The sequence below is a fragment of the Staurois parvus genome, unplaced genomic scaffold (assembly GCF_062004578.1).
Source record: "Staurois parvus isolate SC_StPar_1 unplaced genomic scaffold, SC_StPar_1.0 ptg000004l, whole genome shotgun sequence".
In the NCBI taxonomy this organism is placed as follows: Eukaryota; Metazoa; Chordata; class Amphibia; order Anura; family Ranidae; genus Staurois; species Staurois parvus.
In genome coordinates, this window is record NW_028317800.1 from 5,355,623 (window position 1) to 5,373,336 (window position 17,714).

The 17,714-nt window shown below is 41.1% G+C and overlaps 1 protein-coding gene across 7 annotated transcripts in view; it reads left to right on the forward strand.

The window, feature by feature from the left end:
- Positions 1–17,714, forward strand: part of CSNK1G3 (casein kinase 1 gamma 3) — a 212,900-nt gene that overhangs the window by 154,770 nt on the left and 40,416 nt on the right. For all 7 annotated transcript variants that reach the window (XR_016312431.1, XM_089675348.1, XM_089675405.1 and 4 more), the window contains exons 5-6: positions 3,498–3,646; positions 8,469–8,703. Coding sequence is in view for 6 of the 7 variants with exons in the window: in XM_089675348.1 (XP_089531474.1) it covers positions 3,498–3,646; positions 8,469–8,703 (384 nt within the window). In the remaining variant the exon portion in view is untranslated. The remainder of the gene's footprint in view (positions 1–3,497; positions 3,647–8,468; positions 8,704–17,714) is intronic.

Sequence of the window (17,714 nt, forward strand, 5' to 3'; positions counted from 1 at the left end):
TTATGTGATAAAATGGTTTCATATGATCAGTTAAATAAAAGACAGTTTTTGACATGATCAGTCATATTTTCAATATCCATGCAAACATTTCACTATTTCTGCCAGGGTATGCAAACTTTTGAGCACAACTGTATGCTTCCATTAATAGTTTATGCCTCTTTTTATTATAAAACATTGCACATTTCCAATTTCCGGGATGTAAACGGTCTTTTATTTTGTGAGCTAAAGTGTAGATGGAACATACATTTTAGAAAGATTTCTCTTTACTGACAGTAATATCACGAACAGAGGTATTGAACATATAATTACAGGTGTTGCCTTTGCAAAGTGGTTGTAAAAACTTATCTTCCACAAAGCTGTAAAAATGTATGTTCGGGCAGAGTTTTGTTTTGGTTGAGAGGACAATACACTAGTAGAATTTTGTTCAAAAATGTTTTGTTTTGCGAACTTTCATTTGATTTTCTAATTGGGGTAAACCTGATGTTTGTTTTGACTGCAGTGTTAAAAAAATTTGAAGGAGCAGAAAGCAATTTTTTTTTCTCAAATGAATGAATTGCTAATCGTGCATATGGTTTTTGTTCAGGAAAGTCCATTCTCATTACTGGACTTGGAAGAGCCCAGTGCTGTTGCGGATTTTAGATCACCCAGCTTTAACTCCCAGTTAGACTTGTTTTGGTTTGGTATATATGCCATATACTCCACCAGCACCAGGGAGAAAGATATCCATATTTCTGGTGGGCACGGTAATGGATTAAAAGAAATAGTAAGGCTGCGGATATTGTTAAGTGCTGCTTGTAAATATTCAGCAATGGCTATTATGGTCTGATTATGTCTAATAATCCAATACTAATTCGCTTATTAACAATAGTGACTATTATAACCAGAATATCGCTTGGTTAACTGGTATTTGATGCATAGGGGTTTATTTACTAAAGCTGGAGAGTCCAAAATCAGACTCACTTCTGCATAGAAACCAATCAGCTTCCAGGTTTCATTGCCAAAGCTTCATTGAACAAGCTGAGGTTAGAAGCTGATTGGTTTCTATGCAGAAGGGAGTCTGATTTTGGAATCTCCAGCTTTAGTAAATAAACCCCATAGGGTCTTGTATTTCTTTGGGATTCCTGTTGCAAGATGTCTTTGACCTCTGTGTTTTGCACTTGAAAATGGTAAAGTTATTGAAATTGCAACATGTGTTGGGTGGGGGGGTGTTTTTGGCAGTAGGAGTGGGTCGTCTCTAAGTAAGGATTATGTTGGATGAGGTCCCCAAGAGAAGAGAGAGTATACAGCAGACTCGCCTGACACTTAAATATGCCTTGGTTGGACTAGACCGAATTCATATAAAACAGAAAATCTGACTGTTTAGACAACTTACAATAAAACTTTCCTACACGCTGCAAGTTTGCTTTGAATACTTGGTGGAAGCATTAATTTCTTCTCTTCAGTATGTCTATGTAAAAGAAAGCATGACTCCACTGTTGGAGAAACAATGAATATGGTGAGGCTGATATGGTGTTATCATTCACATCTCTGCCTCTGTGTTATGAATCAATATTTGTTAAAGACATGCACACCAATACTGACTTGCTATAGACCTAAACCCTAAGTGACATTTATTTTGCTAATGCAGTATGAGGGGAATTCAGTGAAGCTTTTGTGCTACTTTTCTGGTGATATGGCAATTTGACAAGTCCTACTCCAAATTCAAAAAGGCGTGCTGCCAGTTTTACTGCCAGATTGCTTTCTCTGACCCCCTGAGTGTTCCCCTTTTTTACCCCCAGTGTGACACAAATCGTGTTTTAGTAAAGGTAAAAAAATGCTTGAGTATGCCCTGTCCCCAGATATGCATATGAATGTAAATGTACCTGTCAGGGGCACTTGTGTGTGAAAATGTTATTGCGATATAAAAGTTGCATGTCACTGCTCATGCTGGAGTGAGAGGAATACTTGAGGGCCATTATTCACAGTTAACACTACCTGACCTGACCTCAATGGGCTTATAAAGCGTTGTCTATGGAAAATATAGCTTGTTGTCATTTTGCAGGTGTGCACAAAAAGCTTGACGTGTTTAATATCTCTTTACTCTGCACAACTTCATCTTTTATATTTTAGAAAAAAATATGGACAATATATTGCATTTGTGTTAAATTATACTCTTTAGTGTATTTTTTTACAAAAATTTTGCGCTTGCACAAATGTTTTGAGACATAAAATATTGGACCTAGGGATGCATTGATACCAGTATTAGTACCAATACCGGTATTGATATTAAATATTTTCACTTATACTCGTGAAAATGCTTCCAATTCCGGAAACCGATACTTTGTGGCCCAATTTGCATTGAAGCAAATCACACTGCAAAGAATAGCATGCGATTTGAACAGGAATGCGATTCCTGTTCCAATCGCATGCGTTTTCCCCACTGCTTCTGTGTGAACCAGGCTTGTCATAGCCCGAGTTCACACAGGAGCGGAGCACGAAACCTCCCTGCTCCGATCGCATGCTGAGCGGAGAGTGGGCATATCGGGATGTTTATCATCCTCCGCTGTAGGAGAGGAGAGAAAGCTGCTTCACAGATCTGAGGATCTGAAATCCCTGCAGCTTTCTCTCTTCTCCTTGAAGGGGTGACAGCTCGGGCTAGAGAACTTTTGATTGGTCAGCACCATCACAGGGATGGTGCTGACCAATCAGACGTTATCTAGCCTGTACTGTCTTCCCTGCAAGGAGAGGAGAGGAAGTCGTGCGGATATCAAATCCCCAGACCTATGAAGCAGCTTTCTCTCCTCTTCTTACAGGGATGACTGCGCAGGCTAACAGTTTCTGATTGGTCAGCACCGTCCATGTAACGGTGATGACCAATCAAAGGCCCTCTAGCTCGAACTGTCATCCCTGCAAGGAGAGGAGAGAAAGCTGTGGGGATTTCAAATGAAATTGGCTTTCTCTCCTTTCCTACAGCTGAGAATCTCAAGCATCTATCAATACTCACTCATCAAAAAAGGGTATCCCTAATTGGAACTACCCCTTTACACCCCATGCACAACATATTTACTTGCTGCCTTATATATCCCACCGACTTTCAGATGTCATTATAACGAGATAATCAATGTTATTCATCTAACCTGTCAGTGGTCATAATGTTATGGCTGATTGGTGTATAATGTTTGGGTTTTTTAACTATTTTTCCTGCAATAGGTTTCATTTTATTGAAACTCATTATATGCGATGATTGTTGAATGTGAGTCATTTTGTGGCAGGCAATTTTATCATGCTGTATTTTGGGGCATTTAGGAATTGTCCTGTGTTGATGCACTTGCATCATTTGAGTCTTCTGGAACTCTGTTAGTTGCCTTAAAAAAATCTTTATTATGGTGCAGTAGATGTGCTCTTTGAGAGCTGATGCATACTGTCATTTGGCATTTGACCTTTTGTAACTACCTAGTGGGATGTATTTTATCACTACAGGAGTTAATTTTTTTTTCTCTCCTTTGTTTCTATTTTAGATGGTGTACCTCAGGTTTATTACTTTGGCCCATGCGGTAAATACAATGCCATGGTGCTAGAATTGTTGGGGCCAAGTTTGGAAGACTTGTTCGACTTGTGTGACAGAACATTTTCCTTAAAAACTGTGCTCATGATAGCCATACAGCTGGTAAGTAGATATGGATTTCTGAATGTGTCTCATTAAAGGTTTTAATGTTTGTTAACTCTAAACATAAGGGAAGAGGCTGTATTACTTACTGTATTTCTTGCTTCAAGTCTTTCCTATTCTCCCTGATGCTTTGGACTGTGGGTGGTCTCTCGGAAACATCGCATGCAGTGCAGGACTTTCAGTCCTGGATTGTATGTGCACAGGTGAGAGGGCCACCACATCCAGGAATGCCTGAGAGAGTAGGCATCGAGTCACCTGTTGCACAGAGAGAGGGAGTCTGTCAGAGTCAGAAACAAGTTAAGTATTACACTTTTTATTGCTCTACCATTAGGCAAAGAGGGCAATATAATCATTGCAGTGGGGGGTGGCGATGGCAGAGTTGTGCCTCTCTTGGTGGCAGCTTGGTTAATGTTAAAGTGGTTCTAAAGGCTGGAATTTTTTTGCCTTAATGCATTTTGTGCATTAAGGTGAAAAACCTTCTGTATGCAGCTCCTCTTCCCCCTACACTCACCTGATCCTGATCTCGATCCAGTGATGTGTATGAGAGTAGAGGCTCTCTGGGCTCTTTCTCTTTTCATTGGCTTAGACACTGTAGTGGGAGTCATTGAAGGCTTGGTGATAAGCTATAATAACTCTGCTAGGGGAGCTTGCCAAGTAAATAAAAGGTAATTGTAAGCACGCCTGAAAGTTTTTTTGTGTCTTGTCCCAGCCCATGTCAATTTTGCCAGTCAGTTTAGTCTACATGTACATGGGAACAAGAACACACTGAAAATATACTATGTACTAGGATTACATGTGTTATTTGCTTATAGTTATCAGAATACTACATCTTCTGTGACTGGTGTCCTCCTTTAACTGCGTCACACTCGACCACTGTACATATACGGCTGGGCAGGGCAAGAACTGTTCAGGGAGGTCAATACCCATGTGGGGGCATGCAGCACATGATCTGTGATTGCTGTGCCCCTAAGACACAGTGGGCCACAGATCAGTACACTGTAATCACAGTAACAGTAGTAAACAGATATTACAATGCTGCTGCCACTTTCCTTGGCCAAAAAGTCAAAACCTAAAAACACAATGTATCCATTTTACAGTAGCGCTGTGATATAATAATATGGAAGAGTGCATAAAGAGTCGTCCTAATAAGTCCACAGCCAATAGTGTGTGAAAAGTAGTGTTTCTCCCCTTATAAAAAAAAAAAAACTCTTGCTCCATCAGAGCACCGCTTGTGCAGTCCCTCTACCTTATGAAAAAACTCACCAAACCATTATGTCTCCCATTCTCATGATTGGTATAACTCACTTTTTTACTTGCATATCAGCTTTCAGGAAATTAATCTTCATCATAATAATTCTCTATCCGACTCATACCGTCAGTATATGAAAAAAAAAAAAAAGATGGCTCCAATGGTAACCAATAAACTTTATTAAAATAGTGAAAAGCCACTCTCAAAATTAAAATCAACATAGTGCTTATCCGTGAATGAGACATGAAGTGGCGTCAGGTAAAGCACGTGTAGCGATCCAATCACGGTCTCACCACCTACGTAATTTTCATACAATGTTACCATGTCACTTCCAGTTTCAGTCCTGACTTCAGGACTGGAACCAGAAGTGATGCTGTAATGTAGTATTAAAGAGAGACTGCATTAATGCAGTCTCTGAACAGTAATAAATGTGAACAGTGAGCACGAAAGGAAAATAATAATAAAGGAAGCAGCTGGCACAATGTGGCAAACCCTCTGCTCCCACTATACAGACATATGAACAAATGGCGCTAAAATATATGAAATAATTATAGATGTGTTACCAAAAAATGCAGTAAATAACCAGAATAGAATGTCCAATATATGAATGACAGGGACGCTCCTCTCTCACTATCAGTGCCCTGCGCCGGGGTCGCGCGCTGTCAGTGAGGTTCCCAAGAACACGCTGGATTAAGGAGGCGCGCACTGCGTCTGCCAGTCAAGAACCGGTCGGCGAGGACGAGCCCGTCTTACACGCCAAGTGATTGTACGTAGAGAGTGCTGATGCCAGCTGGAGGGATTCCACCCATGGATGGATCGGTGACTGGTGATAGGAAGTGGGCAGATATGCTTCAGAGTCATTTCATCCAATGCTGGGGTGCTACTTACTTCTGGTGAGTGCATAATGGTGGAGGAGTAACACTGAAGTCACAGAAGTCACAATCATTTTTTGGTCACCATTTAATCACATCATTGTCTGGGACTAATATTCGGTCAAGTTTTTTTGGGACACGTCATAGTGGATTATTTGTGTCCCTGTCATTCATTTATTGGACATTCTATACTGGTTATTTATTGGATTGTTTGGTAACACATCTATACTTGTTTCATATAGTTTTGCGCTGCACAATTTGTTCATAAGTCTTTGGACAGTGCTGGGGAATTGATTGCCTACTGCTGTCAATTCACTGTTCTGGTGATCATAAAAAAAAAAAAAACCTAGAAAAAGCTAGAAAGGGATACAAATCAATCTCAAAGTGTTTAGGCATCCCTCAGTGGACACATTTTTCTATAAATGGAAACCGTTTAGTACCATGGCTACCCTTCCTGGAAGTGGGTGCCCAGCCAAGATGACTCCCAAGGCACAGCACAAAATCCTCAATCAGGTAAACAAGAATCCACAAGTAACAGCTAAAGGCTTGAAGACAGTGGAACTGGCAAACATCCCTGTACATGAGCCTACCACACGTACGTCTTTGCACAGGTAGGGTGTCCATGGCAGAACAACATGGAGGAAGCTGCTGCTCTCCAAAAAAAATTAAAAACCCATCGCTGTGTGCCTGAAGTTTCCAAAGAGTAACTACTGGGAAAGTGTTTTGTGGACTGATGAAACAAAAGTTGGATTGTTCGGAAAGAATGCTCAGCACTATATGTGATGCAAAAAAGGGTACAGCTTATCAACATCAAAACATCATCTGAATGGTGAATGATTGTGGAGGGAACATCATGGTTTGGGCTTGCTTTGCTGCCCCAGGGCCTGGACCACTTGACACCAGCAAGGGAAAAATGAACTCCCAAGGTTACCAAAATGTCCTACAGGATAATGTCAGCTTAACTGTCTGCCAGCTAAAGCTTAGTTGAAGTTGGGTGATGCAGCAGGGCAATGTCCCTAAGTAATGAAGAAAATCCACCACAGACTGGCTTCAGAAAAAGCAAATGCACCTTTTGGAGTGACCCATTCAGAGCCCGGACCTTAACCCATAAAAATTCTGTGGAATGATTTTGCGAGCTGTTCATACCAGACATCCTACAAAGCAGTCTTGTGAAGAGAAATATTTAAAACTCCCCTTTGAAGCTGTCTGCACTCCGTGCATGCGCAGGAGTGATGTCATCGCCACCCCTGTCCGGCCAATGAAAGCCCGAAGATGGCTAGAGGCTGGGGTGGGAGCCCTGGGATGTTGCATTGCGAGATGTAAGGTGAATATAAGGCTTCAATGTACACAAGCAGCTCCTAAACTCGAGTTTAGGAGCTTTTGACATTTTTTTGCCAAAGCTCCTAAACTTAACTCCATAAAAGCCTATGTGTCCATGTACACATAGGCTTTTAGCAGAGTTTAGAAGCAGCCCCGTTTTGGTGAGGTTAAACCTCCCTCTCCTGAACGCGGAAGATTCGTGTTTAGAATAGGAAAGTTTTGACCGCTGACCGTGGGAAAACGCAAAGCGTGGCAAAAACGCAGTAACCGCGGTTTTGCAGCGATTTGCGTTTTCCCACGACCAGCGGTCAGGGTAGGCTCGTGTACATGGAGCCTAATTCTGCTTTAAGCACATTGTGTTTGTCTGTGTTTGTTGTTGTGACTTAGGTGAGGATCAGATCATATTTTAATGCAAATTACTACAGAAAGCCTGGTAATTCCAAGGGGTTTGCATACTTTTTCTTGCCACTGTATATACCATAGTTTGTAGACCTATGCTGTGTGTGAGAAATAACAACTTTGTGGGGAAAAAAAATTTTTTGATTCTTTATTTTCCAAACAAAAAAAATTACAAATTCAAAAAAACTCACCATGCCTCTTGAAAACTCTCCCAAACACCTCAGACTGTCTACTTTCCAAAAAAGGGGTCATTTTAGGGGTATTTGTACTGTCCTGGCAATTTAGGGCCTTAAGAAATGAGGTTGTCAGTACATCAGAATTGATCAGTTTTCAAATATATGTACCAGTTGTAGACGCTATAACTTTCCTACAGACTAAATAATATACACAAATTTGGGTTATTGTTACCAAAGAAATGTAGCGGAATACATTTGGCCTAAATTTATGAAGAGAGATTATTTATGTGCTGAATTTTATAACCAGAACTAAGGAAACACATTTCTCAGTTGTCATAATTGTCATTCAGTGCTAAAAGCAGAAAAATGGCCTGGGCATGAAAAAGGTAAAGCAGTCTGGTCTTGTAGTGGTTAATAAAGAAACTTTCTAGAATGCACTGCCTTTCAGATTTTCACCATTAGCGAGTAAAACCAAACTTTTCTGTGTTGAATTTATTCTGCAGCTTTTGAAGCTTCATTTATGAACAGATTCATGACTACCAGCCAAATTTTATGAATTGTCAAGGGACACATTGAAGTGAAAATAGAGAGAAATATAACTGAATATAACCAAGAAAGAGAATGTATTGGGCACCATAGACCTTTTCTTTGCCTTTGGTTACTGATCAATCCTGATGATGATGTGCTGCTCTAAAACCTGTTCACAATAAACTTTCTTGCTGTTGAATATTGAAACACCGAAATATTTTTTTCATGACTTCAATGTTAATTTTGTTTTTTTTTTCCTCTTTTCCATTTTTCCACAGATTTCCCGCATGGAATACGTTCATTCGAAAAACCTGATATATAGAGACGTAAAGCCTGAAAATTTTTTGATAGGTCGACCAGGAAACAAGAACCAGCAAATAATTCACATTATAGATTTTGGCTTGGCAAAAGAATACATAGACCCAGAAACAAAGAAGCACATACCTTACAGAGAACACAAGAGCCTTACAGGAACAGCTAGATACATGAGTATTAATACACATTTAGGAAAAGGTGTGTGACCACTAATCACTGATGTGCCATAATCTTGCTTTTGCTAATAATATCATTTGTGTAGGATTCTAAAGCTTTGGCTTGGTTCCCATTGTCTAATGCATGTTCTGCATCTTGAAAAGATTTTGACTTTATCTTTTTATTATTGATAGTTTAAACCAACAATTTTGCTAGGAAAATAGAAGCAGCCTGTAAAGAAAAAGAATACCTGTCCTATGGGCACCAACTGCAACCTTTGCTTTCTTGGCTGCTGCTTGTATCTGCCAATTCTGTGTCTGGTGGACACCATGTGCCCTGCTCTACTGTCTCCATTAGTGACATAGCAGCTGGCAAGTGGAACTGTCCTGAGCAGTGGGATACATAGCATCTGACATTCCTTAGGCCTTTTTCACACAGGGTGGGTTCTTTGCAGAATCTGTTTCGATCAGCAGGGGATCAGCTCACAGATCTATGGGTGGCTGGAAGTAAACTGACTGTGCCTGTCTGACTACCCTCCAATCGATCCACCTAATAGCAAGAGGATGGATCCCCTTATGGTTTTTTGTTTTTGTTTTGTTTTTTTAAGCAGACCGGATCAGACTCGGAGGTAGGAAGGTGACAGCTGCCTGTCCTTAGGGATGCATGGACCTTCCGATCAGGTCCACCTGAAAAACGATCAGGCAGACCTGATTGGCTCCACCCATGTAAAAGGGGACTTAAAATGTTGGATGCCAGCAGTGGCCTTGACTCTTCAAGATAAAAAAGATTTTGCTATTCCAAGAATAAAATGTTACTTTTAGCAACATATCAGTCCTTAGATGTGGTGGCTGCAGTAGTTCTCTTTTCCTCAGATTTTCGGCTTCTGCTGATCCTGTCAGTAATGCACTTCCTGCCCTAGGGTAACATCACTTAATCTTTTTCTGCCTCTAGGGAGAAGCAACATTGTCACAGGAAGTGTTAGGACTACAGAAAACCTCCTTTTCTGTTCTCTGAAACATAGGTGCAGGTGTTCTGTTGTCCTAACACGCTTCCTAATAAGTGTTAGATTTTTTTTTTTCCTTCCTGAGCGGATATAACAAAACCCGCTCAGTGGTGTATAACAGACTGAAAGAATGCAAGTAAGAGAAATTCATTGTTTGGGTTAAATAAAATGTATTTATTTTTCCTAGCAACAGGGACGCTTATAACAGAAGGCCATCCTGTACAAGTCCATCTGTACTTTACCTTTCCAGCTGCCTGTGTCTTGCTCCCCAGCTGCTGCGGGATTTAACCTTTCCTAGTGGGTCAGATCCCTGCTGCATGCAGTAGATGTTGTCACCACCTTGCGCGTTCTTTGGTGACGTATAAAGCTGTGGGACTACCTATTGTGTGTGCAGCTAGGGGAGCAGATAGTTACACAATTTGAAGTGTGGAATACCTGCAGCAGTCATTGAACAGACACTGGCAACCAGGAACCTATAGTATTCATAACTGAATGGACATTTTATTTAGGCTGTCAATTATAAAAGATGTTAGTCTATCACAAGCCTCTGTGATTCATGCAGAGCCCTTCCTTGGAGTATGGCAATGTTACAGAATGAAGTTTACCTCCAGCTTCCATGTGCTCAAGTATACTTCATCCATCTTTAGTAGTGGTCAAGAAGTCCTTTACTCTTGTTTGTGCATTGTTTGAACAGCACTGAGGATCATGTTGGTTCCCATTACGAGATACAGAAAGTCCACAAAGATGGGCTTGGCTTTAATTGAATCTACACCATTTGAAGAGCTGTTTACATGAATGGCTTTATGAGAAAGAGTTTGCTCTGGCTTCTTATTTGTAAAGATTTTCTGGAACAGAAGTCCAACATTCTGATAATTTTTTACTCTGCAAGTGCAAGTACACTGCTGCATTAAATTTAGTTTTGCTATGCAAACAGAAGACAACCCGTCTTTTGTTGTTATATAAAGGGAATACTGTGCAGTGTTGAGCAGCATTTTCAGCACTAAGTGATCATTCAATATTTATATTGAAAGTGGGACATACAAAGTTCTGTATATTTGCCAGAGGACTCTGGGAGCTACTTAACTGAGTCTGGACATACTGCTAACCAGTTGATGTGTATTTCTGAAGCAGAGATTATACTTATGATTAAACAATGAGGTTGGGGATAGTAGGTTTTACTTCGACTCTCTGCCTCCAGTTTTATGGAGGGGATGATGTTATATACATTGATATCACTGTCTATTGCCTTGTTGGGAAGATTTCATCTCATTTGTCCCATGACAATACTGCCACTATGAAGTAAGAAGAAATCTGTACACCAACAAAAAAAAATGGTGACAGAGATTCTAGCCTTACCTTCACTTTACTGAAAAAGGTGTTCTAAATGCTGTCTGTGTGTTTTCACCTGTCAGTAAGAGGGGAGGCAATAGAAAATCCTCAGCAGTCACAAATGAATGCAATGAAGACAGAACTGACAAAGATTTTAGCCCTACATCTACAGCGCTCACGGTTGTCAGAATATAGTTGCTGGGTAGGTTCCTCTATCCATGCTGTTTAGTTTGGATGAGGGTATCGGCAGATTTTCTTCAGTGTATGGCCAGCTTTGTTTATACAGTTGCTAAGCTAAAAGACAGATGAAATACAGGGTTTCTTCGCTATTCTAGAAGTCTAAATACAATAACGAACACATGGAAGAGAACTATGTAAAAGCAAAAAAAAAAAATGCTTTTTTTATCGCACATCCCAGGACACAGGGCATTGTCATATGCATTATGATAGGGTTATGCTGCCACCTTACGATGACTAAACACTTGCAAAAAAATTAAGAAAATCCTCATCCAGGCATAATCCCTCCCAGCTAGGTGTAGCTTCAGCTTTTTGCTAGTGTTTTAGTTGGCGATCATGCTTGTGCTTTCTTTGCACTACTTATATTTTTAGATCATCAGAGTACTGATTATCAGTGTGCCCTGATGATCTGTGTAGCCCCAGCAGTGCCACCTGTCAGTGTCCATCAGTGCCACCTGCCAGTGCTCATCAGTGCCACATTTCAGTCCCCATCACTGCCACATCAATGCCACATATCAGTGCTCATCTGAGCTGCCTTTCAGTGTCACCTATTAGTGCCACCTATCCGTGCCAGTCAGTGCTGCCTAACAGGGCCAGTCAGTGCTGCCTTTCAGTGGCCATCAGTGATGCCTGTCAGTGCCCATCAGTGCCACCTATTAGTGTCCATCAGTGCAGCCTATCAGTGCCCATCACTGCAGCCTCATTAGCGCACATCAGTGAAGGAGAAAAATCACTTATTTACAAAATTTTATAACAAAAACGTAAGAACCGTTTTTTTCCCCCCAAACTTTTCAGTGGTTTTTGGTTTGTTTAATAAAAAATAAAAACCCAGAGGTGATTAAATACCACCAAAATAAAGCTCTATCTGTCACAAAAAAATGCTAAAAATTTAATATGGGTACAGTGTTGCATGACCGCGCAATTGTTATTCAAAGTGTGACAGCTCTGAAAGCTGGAAATTGGCCTGGGCAGGAAGGGGGTATAAGTGCCCTGTAGGCTAGTGGTTAAAAAGACTCTCACGGTGCCAGTGGATGAGGTCCCAGTATTTAAGGATACTTAGGACAAGCATTTGGGGGACTTACTTAAAGTCTCTTTTGCACTGGTTGGGGCAGGCATACAAACTGTGGTTGTGACCGTGGGATTGTGTCAGAACCCACTTCCACTCATTTGGTAGGGGAACATTATGAATAAGTGAGTCAGTAACATAGTGGCTTGAGGTTACAATCTGGCATTTCAGTCTGTTTCTTCTCTGTGCTTTATGCTTTCAAATGTTTCTTTGAATCTGCAAAAAAAAGATAGTTAATTTGTGAGCTTTTGATCACCTATCTGTGTGATCTGTGGATGAGCGATTGTCCTACAGAGCGAAAGGTATCACAGTTTCTACACAAACGTCTTCATGGCTCTGAAACTGAGCAACGATATTTGCCCCATCCTAGATCTAGAGATTCACCAGGTTTCTCTTGCGTATACAAGTTCAAAATGGAATCGTTCTGATCAGTAGTGGCCTCCATCCAGCAGGGGCATTTTTTGGCCTCAGTGGGTATCAACAATGCTTATCTGCACATCCTAATTTTCCCAACTCACCAAAGGTTCCTAAGGTTTGGAGTTAGAGACTGCCTCTTTCAATTTGGGGCCTTTCCTTTTGGGCCTATTAATATTATTATTATTATACAGTATTTATAAAGCGCCAATAGTTCGCTCAGCGCTGTACATTACAAAGGGGGACAGAACATGTGACAGAACAATACCAATACAATGCAAAACATGAGGGGATCGAGGGCCCTGCTCTTACAAGCTTACAATCTAGGAGGGAGGGGGTGGTGGCACAGGAGGAGATAGCTGTGGGGGATAGAGTGGTAGGAAGAGTGGAGGAGGTCGGCAAGTTAGCAGGGGGTGGGGTAGGCTTCCCTGAAGAGATGGGTTTTCAGGGTGCGCCTAAAGGAGAGGAGAGTAGGTGATAATCTGATGGGTTGGGGCAGGGAGTTCCAGAGGATGGGTGACACCCTGGAGAAGTCCTGGAGGCGGGCATGGGAGGAGGAGACCAGGGAACTAGAGAGAAGGAGGTCTTGTGAGGAGCGGAGTGTGCGTGCTGGGCGGTACTTGGATATTAGGTCAGTGATGTAGTTCGGGGCAGTATGGTGGACAGCTTTGTACGTCAGCGTTAGGCTTTTGAATTTGATCCGTTGCGCAATCGGAAGCCAGTGGAGGGATTGGCAGAGGGGGGTGGCGGAGACAGAGCGGTTGGAAAGGTGAATGAGTCTGGCAGCCGTATTCAGGATGGACTGAAGCGGGGATAGCCAGCGGCGAGGCAGGCCAGTGAGGAGGGAGTTGCAGTAGTCGAGGCCTATCCTGTGCTCCCAAAGTATCAACCAAGGTTCTAGCCCCAGCCTTGTCCTCCCCTCATATTCCGTGTTTTGGGACATCCCTCGTAATGGATATGAAGATGCCCAGTGAACTGGGGTTGTATGGTTAAGAAAATTGGAATTTTGGTTTACCCATAAAATCTTTTTCTTGGAGTACATCACAGGACATGGGGATCCCACCCTTCTTCCTTTACGGTTTCATGGCTTGCTACAAAACTGAAGCTATGCCTAAGTGGTTGGGAAAGATAATTTTTACTTTTTTTGCCTGTGTCCAGTCACTTAATGTTGACAATATAACATATTTTATAATATACAAGGATTTTACAGGTAAACCAAAAATTCCATTTTTAAAGTTGACTCATCCTTTGCTTAGAGAGGGCAAGGCAACAGGTTCACCTAAATGTCATACACATTCCCTTTGCTTCCCCTGCTGGTCTGGTCAAAATTTACATAAAGGTAAGAAATCTATCTCCATGTTGCTAGTGCCTGGCAAGTGGCTGTTCTTGCAGTGCTGCATCATGTGAAGTGAAGGAGTGAGTCACAAGTTCCCAATATCTGGAATTATTGGGCATAATTCTTTGCTTAAGATGACAGAACAGAGCAGCAGGGGAGTGATGGGAAGTCAAGTATATGCAGGAGGAGAAGCAGCATAAAAGTCAGCTTGCTCTTTTGAAGGGACATTTTTAAGACCCATGTTCCAATGTTGGAGCAAAATTTCTTGAAAAGGCACAACAGCTTTCTTAAGGGCTAATTCACACTAGATGCAGTTTAGTGCACTTTTTTCCTGCATCCAAAATGCATGCACAGTGTTTTCCATATATTCCAATGGCCCTTGTTCACACTAGTGCAGTCAGTTTCCGGTGCAGAAAAAAAAGTAGAACATGCTGCATTTTATTCTGAACCATACTGAAACATGGCAAACTGCACCGGAATTACGTGTGGTATGAACTGGAAGCAAAAACTTATAAAGAATGAATCCAGAGTGCATTTTTGTAGTGTGAACTGGCCCTTAAAGAACTAGAGAACATAGACATTTGAGATGCATCTACCATGTATTTACATTGACTTGTTTGGACAGGTAAAAGTGCAAACTGGAATCAAGCTGACATGTACCAATTTTAAATGCCTGTGTATACTTTTCCTAAACAGCTGCACAAATCCTGTTTGAAATTGTGTATCTATTGCTCAGTAATAGACACCCCGTACATGAAGCTGTGGGCCGCATGTTTGTGCTGTCCTACCTGTTGACCAGAGTTGGGATCTTCAGTTCATGCCTTTCACTGTATGTCTGTGCTCATAGCTCAGTTTGCACATGCATGTTGCAGCATTCTGTAAATGGGTACAAGGCTTTGTGGGCTGTCATTTTTGGGTTAATTTATCAACTGGCTCAAATGAACATCAGAAGGGCTCTATTATGACAGCCCTCTCTATTTTGCCAAGTGTGATTTAAAGGCATATCATTTTTTGGTAAACTAGTGTAAATTAGTCCAAAGCTGGGCTTCCCCCATCTTCCAGCACCCTGAGGCTGCTCATCACTGGAACAACCCTTGGAGAGTTGAGGAAGCCTGCAAGCCAGATTGGCATGTTGGAGTACAGCAGGTTTGAGGAGCTGAAGAGGCGAGACAAAAGTGTGAGCATGCACTTTGGCGTGCCTGTACTACATTCTAAATACAATTGTATTCTGCTTGGGAAATACTTGCTTTAAAGTGGTTGTAAACCCTTACAAATACCCAATGAAGTGACTGGCTTCATGTGACACACAAATCCTCCTACATAAGTTGTACCTGTTCATCTGCAGGTCCTCTTCTCTACATCCAAAGTGCAGAGTTTGTACAGCTTTTTTGAGCTTCTGGAAATCAGTGGGGTTGGGAGCTTACACTCTGCAGAGCTTAGTGGAGAGAACTCTGAGAGCTGATTGGAAGGAAGGGACACCCCCCCTCCACACAGCTCTTAGGAACAGAGCTGAGACGGGTTATCAGCTGGACATCCCTCCCCTGTCACCATTTTTCTCTTGGTGTCAGAAAAACTTGTTAGAAGTGATTCATGCTGATAACAAAGGAAGGAAGCAGCAGACAGAAATGACACTTAGTGCTCTGGTTAGAGACATGTACACACTATAGAGGGATATGCTTTGTTCATATTTCATGGCATGGCGATTTCTGCCTGAGCAGCAGATACATGAATTCCCATAATGCCTCAAGATGTTCTGTGCATTTGGCAGAGTTCCTTGAAGCACCAGTACTCAAGCTAGTATTGAAATTGAATTGAAGAAACCTTAGTCTAGACTTGAAAGAAATCTGTGCTACTTAAGTAGATCTTGAATTTAAGAGCAGGAAAACTAAAATTGATCTGTCTGGACTACATATTTCCTCTCTTCTATGGTTTCGTCTCAATCTTGGCAATGGATTTTCCTGTGAGTTACAATGAAACTCTTCCATTTCTCCTTTTTTCGTATTTGCGCAATTTTTCCTAATGTAGAATGTAAACATATAACATCTCGTATATATAGTCTCAGAAATGAAATGTTGTGGAGGTCCTTCCAGTCATTCACTTTCCATGGAATATATGGTTCATACAGTAGTTTGATGCTGCCATCTGCTGGCAGACAGAGGATTTCTCACTCTGGTTCTAAGGAAATGCTCTGTCTATGGGGAAGGTCTGGGTGCAGGGGAAGTTGGGATAACTCTGGTGGTTACTTAGGGTTAGTGTAACAAAAATCTCAATCTTGCACACTAGAATTCAAATAAAGGAAACTCACAGTTCAGAGATATAAATGGCTCAAAGAGTTTCTTCCTTTGATTGATATTCAACAGTTTTGCACTTGTACAGAAAAGCAATTGTATTCTCACCCACTAAAGAATGCTAAGCGTTCATGCCAGCGATACTATCGGAGGACTCAGCCTTCTCTGAAGGAACACTTAAGCTTATGTTTGTTATGTGGAGAAATATTTAGCTCTTAAATGTTTGTTTAATGAGTTTAGTTGCAAGAATTCATAGAATTATTATTATTATATTATTATACAGGATTTATATAGCGCCAACAGTTTGCTCAGCACTTTACAAATAAAGGGAGGCAATACAGCAACAATACAGTTCAATACAGGAGAGTTAGGCGGGCCCTGCTCCATGGAGCTTACAATCTAAAATCAGTGTATCCAAATGCCAAAGTTGTCTTTCTTTTTGGTTTACCATCTTAATTGAGAAACTATTTTCTACATACAAAAAATCATAATGGGGTATCACAGTAATGTTTCTTAATGGACTCAGGCTGACACATGCCGTGTTTTTATATTAGAGCAGTGGTTCTCAAGCTTCCTAATGCTGTGACCCTTTAATACAGTTCCTCATGTTGTGGTGACCCCAACCATAAAATTGTTTACCCAGTAATTATAATTCATGAAATGTCGTTGTACCTCCAATACTGCTGCTTTCAGCACAGTAGCTGCTTTTAACAGAGTAGCTGCTTTCTACACAATAGCTGCTCTTTACACATCAGAAATATGTGTTTTCCAATGGTCTTAGGCGACCCCTGTGAAAGGGTCGTTCGACCCCCAGGTTGAGAACCACTGTATTAGGGCATTTTCTATTCCACAGAGTGCTAAATGCATTTAAGATGAAACTTTGATAATGGGATAAATATTTTGCATTACACTGTTGACTTTTGGGAAATTCCAATGGGGCTTATAATAGGCAGCCTCTCTTCAGCCTGAAATAGACAGCATGCTACATTTAGTAATATCAGCCTAAGAAAATGTAACCTAGGCCTCCCTGCTTGTCATTTATAGAACTGAGTTCTAACTACTCAGGTGCTGCCAGTGATGGAAAGTCACACACATAGGGAGATGGTAGGCTGTGTGGGGTAAATCTGGAACACAGAAACTCAACGGTAGTGTATGTTAGAGCTCTAATCTCTTCCTCTGAATATAGTTTCATTCTTCAAGGCAAATCAGTAAAAATCAGGACAAGAGAATTAACTTGTATCTGTGCCAATCAAACTCTTTTATAAAATATATTTTTGGACACTTCCCTTAGCATGACTTTATTAGTTTAATCAATTTTCTGTTCTATAACATGGGTTATGCACATCCTCTTGCATACATATACATTTAGCTCATATAACC